We start from the raw sequence: 7,417 nt of genomic DNA, 5'->3' as shown, positions 1-7,417 counted from the left end.
GGAAAATATTAAATGTGAATTTTTTATATTTCAAGTATGTTTCATGTCATTCTAAGAGATATAAAAAAAGTTGAAAAAATATGTCATGTAAAAGAAAATAAGAAAAAAAATTAAAAAAAAACTTTAAAAAAATTAAAAAAAAAATACAGAAAAATGGGGGTGGGGCAAGACGTGGGAGGGGAGGGGACCCACTTTGTGTTTAGGGATAGGGGACCTTTGGGGGTCGAGGTTTCTGATGGTTAGGGTCGTTGGGGGTTATGATCCTTGAAGGTTCGTACTCACATACACCTTACTACTTGAATTGCAAGGATTTCTTAGGTTTTTTCTAAATTTCATTATTAGAAATCTTTTCTTGCCATCTACTCTTAGTATCAAATTTTTAGTATACTATAACGTTAGACCCTGTTTTAAATTAACAACACTGTTCAAAAACTCCATTTCAAATTTGCTCAATGATGTCACATATCTAGCATACATATCATCCCATTCAAGGCAAAGTCTACAGCCTCCTGTTATTTCCACAGCCATGTTTGGTACTCGTGTATCTTTGCTGCTGCCGGCACCACCATCAACCTCCAATAGTGTAAATTTCTCTACTAATATCGTCTCAAATAAACTATTCTCTCTGAATTCAGTTCTCTTACTAATATGAATTACAACGAAAATAACTCATTTTATTTGAATCCAATTACCAATCAAGTTATTTTATATTGAGTAACCTCCGCTCTCTCTGATTGTCCCTAAAAAAATGGGTGTCGCCTCAAAAACAACTCTGGTTGCGTTATACAATTACAATTATACTTCCAAAACCTGTTTGATGACTTTGCTTGGAAAGGTACCAAGGAACACAAACCCTTAGAAGTAAAACATAGGTGTGAGGGGCTACTCACTCTCTTTGAAAAGGTGTAGAGCTTCAAGCAAATAGTATGGGAATTCCTATAGCTTCAAGCAAATTCCATAGATGCATTCTACTTATAAGCACTATAGGTCATATGAGGACATAGACAGCGATGCTCTATCATAGCTAGTAACATCATTGATATTTTAAAGGATCTGATTTTATTGTGAATTAAAAGTTCTTGTGCCCTCTTAAGAGTCAGAAGTGATTGGAGGGCAATCAGCCCTCCTCTTTAGCTCATAATTTTCCAGACACTTCCAATCAAAATTTTAAGACAACAATTTTGTTCAGCGTAGCCGAATGGTCTAGTAAATATATCTCTAGGATTATTGAGTAGGTCAACCCTCCACAGTTATGTAATTTGCCCATTATGCTTAAAAACTAAATATTACTTTAAAATTATATCAAAACAAACTGCTTGTATACTGGTTGCCAACAAAAAATTTAGTAAATCAAAAGAGTGTGATTGTATCGAGGTTTAAAAGAGCAAAGATATAATTGTTTGGGAATGGTATCAACTTTTATTTATCAGGTCAACTAGAGGATGCATATAAAAAACTAGAGGATGTATAGAGGATAAGAAATTTTTCTTAAAATAAGTTTTTCATAAAAAAGTAAGGAACTATATTAAACTCAAAATGAACAAAAATAGAATCAAATAATTTACACTTGACTTGACTTGACTTGCTTTATTTACTACTAATTACAAAATAAACTATATACAAGCAACCGCCCGGGTAAGGCTAAAAAAGCATGATGAAAGACGGCTGAAATCATATATTTCTAAACCTCTCAAAATTCTTATTCTCAAAAAAAAAAAAGACCTGAAAAAAGACCTGAACACTCTCTCAATTTAAACAAAAATAACAAAAACTATGAAGAAAAGAAAAGAAAAGACATTAATGATGACAATAATAATAAATTACCTCCCCTCTCCCAATAAATGTTTTTTTGTTTTTACTTTAAACGACCCAATGTGTTCAGCTTTCCGAACGCCAACTGGGATATCATTCCAAATACCGAATCCCGAAACCTGCACGTGTGGTGTCTCGATGCTCAACCGTAAAATTTTCCGCCTCTCTAGTCGCATACCTGTGGAGTGAACTATTTACGCGAAAAAAATTTGTAAAAACTGGAGGACAAACATCATTCCAACATCTATATGCAAAAATAGCAGCTTGGTACTCTCGAATCTGACCAATGTTAAGCACTCTTAATTTTTTTAAACATGACGCGGTATCATTCACATTTTCTATATAATTCCCAAGAAGACGTACTGTTTTATTTTGTAAAATCTGCACTCTTTTAAAATTTGCATAAAAATTGCTAGACCAATTGACACAACTATAAGACATATAAGGCGCAACAATACTATGATACAATAATAAAAGAACCGATAAAGGTAAAAAATGCTTCAAACGACACAAAATTCCCAGACCTCTAGCAACTTTAGCTGCAACAAGATCACTATGGTGCTTCCAAGACAAATTACAATCAAGCTGGAAGCCCAAATAACGCACCTCATGCACCTGTGACAAAGGCTTACCATTAAAAAATATCTCTCCATCAACACTCGGAGGCTTACCAACTCTCCTAAAAATTATAAAATTAGTTTTTTTAACATTCACTGACAAAAGGCTGAAACTTGTAAATACATAAAATGACTTTAAAACCCTATTTACTTTCAACAATAGATCATCAATCATTCGACTAGACATAGTTAAAGCAGTATCATCCGCGAAAGTCGTGATAAAACACTCCGGTAAGTAAAAACGCATTGAATTAACATACACAAGGTACAAAAGTGGTCCCAAGACAGATCCCTGAGGTACACCACACTTCACTTGATAGGGAGAAGAAAATGCATCATTTAAAACAACTTGAATAGATCTTCCACTTAACAAACTATCAAACCCATTCAGATAATTACCACGAACTCCAAGGGACTGTAGACGTTTGAATAAAATTTCAAAATCCACTGTATCAAACGCCTTTCTAAAATCAACAAAAACTGTAAAAAAGGTTTCTCAGTGATCAAACAATTTATTTACAATATCTTAGGGGAAATACTCGGCCTCTAGAGTCAAGTGACCTTTTCTAAGGTAAAACTGAGTTTAACTTAACATCCCTGAGTTCGTAAGATAATCATACAGCCTTTTTTGCAGAATTTTTTCAAATATTATTGAAAACAGGGGAAGGATTGATATAGGTCTATAATTTTTAATATCTAGTTTAGACCCACTTTTATGGAGGGGGATAACTTTTTCCCTTTTAAGTGCATCTGTGAATACACCAGTTTCCAGGGAAAAATTGATTATGTGGACTAGACATGATATTAAATGACACATCACTGATTTAAAAGCCTTCAAGTTAATTCCATCTTTCCCTGCTGAATTAGATTTGATTGTTTTCACAACCTTCAGAATTTCATCTCCAGTACACGGTTGAAATTCAATTTCATTTCCAATTCCTCTTTCATCCGAAAATTCGTCCTCCAAGGAATCATTATTAAAATTCACTATTATTATTTCTTTCAGAGCTATCGGCCTCTGAATAAAGTTAAAACGTTTAAAAGCGAAAGCACTGGATTTTTTTTTGGGTGGAAGTGTAGCCGATGCATCGGATACGATATTGAGAGGCAATCTTGACATCTCCCACCATAAAAGGGAGGAACCCAACCAGCCAAAGCTAGCCGAATACCCCAAAACAAACGGTCTCCGTTTTTCTGCTAAAGCCTATGAGAAAAAAACATGGGTAGAATACTCTATTAAAGAAGACGCCATTTACTGCTTTTGCTGTCGGCACTTTTCCTTAACAAGAAATCATGGAAATACTTCTGATAATGTAGTGTTTGTCGACACAGGAATGAATAACTGGAAAAAGCTATTCGAAAGGATTGAAAAACACGAGGCTTCAGAAGCTCATAACGAAGCAAATCGCAGCTGGACCAAATATAAAGCAATTGAGTGTGGCACCCGACTACCAAAATAGTCTTATAAGCATACTGGCTGACCTCTTGCGAGAACAAACAAGATACTCTATTAAGAAATATTGGGCAATCTGCGCAGATGAAACGAAAGATCTGTCGAAAAAAGAGCAGCTTGGTTTAATTATTCGGTTTATTGATAGTAATGCTATCATCGGTAAGGAGACATTCGGAAGTACACATCTTGAACAATTAGATGCTGCATCCCTTGCTAATGCAATCAAGGATCTTGTTGAAAAGCACGGACTGGATTGGAGCACCTGTGTGGCTCAAGGCTATGATGGTGCGAGCGTCATGAGCGGCGCATGTAATGGTGTTCAGGCTTTTCTTAAAGGATTTGCACCACAAGCTAGGTATATTCATTGTCACGCCCATCGCCTAAATCTTGTGCTTGTGCAGTCAATAGCTTCTTGTCCGGAGGTTAGAAACTTCTTTTCCTGCATTCAGGCATTATATGTCTTTCTCAGCCGAAGTGCGCCACGTCACGAACTTATCCTTCGAACCCAACAAGAACGCGGAGAAAAGAAGATTGAGCTCGAGCGGCTAGCCGACACTCGATGGTGCTATTGGTTTTCCTCAATTCAGAAGATCCGGACACGTTTAGGTGCTATTCTTGAAACATTAAGGGTTATATCGGATGAAGCCAATTCAAAAGAGTACCGTTCTGAAGCTTCTGGATTGTTGGCAACAATTGATGCCAAATTCTTGCTCATTCTTGAAATAATGAGCAGTATCCTTGGTCGGATGGATATTGCATCCAGAAAACTCCAGTCCAAGAGGCTCGTTCTTTCAGGCGTAAATTCTCGGCTTCAAGCAGTTCAACAACAGGTTCTAGAGCTCCGATCTGAAGAGCGTTGGTTTAAGATGGTCGAAGCAACGAAAAGCTTATGCAAGCAGTTCTCAATCCAAATAGAGAAGCCTAGACGCTCGGTTGCTATTAACAGGCGGCTTCTCGATTTTTACGTCGAAACGACTGTTGGTGCCAGAGCAAGAAATCGAACAGAAGAGGATCGTGATATTTTTCAAACTTATAGGTCGGACATTTTATACTTCATAGTCGACCGAGTAACTTCGGAGCTGAGACAAAGGTTTGGTGAAAACTCCTCAGTAATCCAAGGCTTAGAAGCGTTTGAGCAAAGTTCCCCGAAGTTCCTGGATGCATGTCTAATACAAGACTTTGCACATGACTTTCCTACATTATTAGTAAACGAGTTGAAGTTTGGGTTAAAGATAGCCTTGGCAAAATCTTATTTACAAAGGATGAAACCAGGAGGCACATCAAAAGCACTTGCCTTCCTCTACATGAACAAAGACGCCTTTGCTGACATCTTGGAAGCTTTCAAAAATGCTTTAACGCTCCCACTTTCAACTGTCTCTAAAGAGAGATTTTTTTAAACGCTTAAGAGGTTTAAGACATATTTCAGAACAACCATGACTGATGAGCGACTTAGCGATTTGTTAGTTATAGCAACACAGCCTGAATAATCAAAAAATATGTATAATAACAGTGCCGTCAACAATTGTGAGTTCCTGAAGCAAGGACGTTTCCCATTAGACTAAAAGCTCTACCTGGACACGTACTTCGTGATGCAAATTTGGGATTTATTTTCTCAAGTATGTTTCCTTCCTTATATTTTTGTATATCGAATTGTTTTCTAAAGTTTACCCAAATAATTTTAAGTTGGCTACCACTTAATTTGGCTCGATTTTCCCCTTCCTTGGATTTTTGCTAATTCAACCCACTTGAGGCTGCCTATTGAGACATGGAATTTGCCCCTCCCCAGGTTTTTTTTTCATTTCCGCCAGTGTGCTTCGCGCCAAAAAACCCTGTTCTAGGCCTTCACTCAATTCAATTCTTAACAAAACAAAATGACATTTCCTAATTATAAATTTTCTTTTTTGGCTTAGATCTTTCACAGCACAATATATGTTTTTAAGTAATTTGCTTCCCTAAAAAGGAGTCTAAGAGGTCCAATATAAGGGATAATACAGTTTTGGATAATATTTCAAAAATATCCGCTACTTTGCGGCAGGAAATGCTCTTTCCAAGCCATCCACTCGCTCTGAATTAGAAACTTTCACCAATTCAAACTTTTTTTGTGTTTTTTTTTTTTAACAGAATATAATCAAAATAGTTTTGTACTTTCCACACAAAGTAAAAGTTAAAATTTGCAAATTTTTTTCTGTGAGGTGGAAAAAATCTTGCCCCCCCCCCCCAGAATTGGTCTGAATTTACGCCACTGGTCAGTATAACATACATATGCTGATATTTATTCCTTAAAATCTTAATTAATTTTTGATTTCTTAAATTTATAAGAGTGAAAACATTTAAAAGAATTTTTTCACAAGATTTGCTTAAAGAGTTCATTCTCTCACTTACAGCAGTCCTCTTGATTTCTAGCAGAATTGTTTGATAATGTGCTTGAAGTGACTCCCAACAGTAAATATTTTGCCCTTTACATATCTGATTTTGCTTTTATATCTGAATTAAAATTGTTAATATCTGAGCTGTAATCTTTGGATGAAGGATTATCAGTTTGTGCATTTCAAGTGAATCAGTATGCCGCGAAGCGGCAAAATACTTCAAATTAAGAGGATTACAGAGCGTCTTTCTCTTTAAATTTGTTCTTCCTTCATAAAACGACCTCACAGTTTCATGTATTAACAAAATATTTAAACTTATTAGATATATGATAGTATTGAAAAAGCCACAACAGCTCTGATTTCTTTCGAATTTTCTATATGGAAAGCTGGGGGGATAACAACTTCAATCATTATTTTTCTTTAAACGCAGATGAAAACTTTACCTCAGATCAAATATCCTGAGTTAAGAATCACCTGGCTAGATCTTGAAGGAGGATCTCCCAGGGTAAGAAGTTTCCATTACACTTTGGATTGGCTGAAACCTTTGATTACCCAAAATGAGGGTAACTCAACAGTACAGATTTTGGTAGAGGGGGACTGCTTACGCGCGGACCCCTTTTTATATATTCCTTCGGGCCCTTTCATATGTCTTATATTATACAGTTTCAACGAAAAACTATGCAATTTCTTGTTGTTAGGACAGTAATGCAACTTTCATAATTTACCATTGGGCCTTTTTGAAAAGATTAGCATCTTGATAAATTTACATGATTGAAATTTATTGGAAGAATTGTGCCTAAAATACCAAGCACATGAGAGAGTTCAGCGTATACTCTATAACAAATGATCCTGAAATGTTTTTTCCAAAGTATCTCTTAAATGAATATATTTTGTTTTTTTAGTCTTGTTTTAAGGGAAATGATGGCTAATAACCACTCACCATAATTAAATTGCCTTTTTTTATTTAATTTGTTTTGCATTTCATTTTTTAAACTAATCTTTAATTTTTAAATACTTATTTTTGACCTCCCCCCCCCCCACTCGAAATGTTTGTTGAAATTATATAAACGAAATAAAAATTATATAATAATATGTTGAAGCCTTAAAAAAATACACCCCCCCCCAGATTGCAAGTGCTTTGATACGTTTATTCTTAAATTCTAATATAA

General features: G+C 35.5%; 1 protein-coding gene across 1 annotated transcript; it reads left to right on the top strand.

Annotated features, from left to right (window-relative positions):
• Positions 1–748: 748 nt before the first annotated feature.
• On the top strand, positions 749–5,279 carry LOC148951952 (zinc finger MYM-type protein 1-like). The gene is made up of 2 exons (XM_089089107.1): positions 749–835; positions 3,816–5,279. Exons 1-2 carry the CDS (start codon positions 749–751, stop codon positions 5,277–5,279), a joined length of 1,551 nt encoding a protein of 516 aa, XP_088945233.1.
• Positions 5,280–7,417: the final 2,138 nt, after the last annotated feature.

Source organism: Artemia sp. Qi Xiang Cuo, chromosome 5, assembly GCF_049724085.1.
Source record: "Artemia sp. Qi Xiang Cuo chromosome 5, ASM4972408v1, whole genome shotgun sequence".
In the NCBI taxonomy this organism is placed as follows: Eukaryota; Metazoa; Arthropoda; class Branchiopoda; order Anostraca; family Artemiidae; genus Artemia; species Artemia sp. Qi Xiang Cuo.
This window is presented reverse-complemented; position numbering and strand designations above follow the sequence as displayed.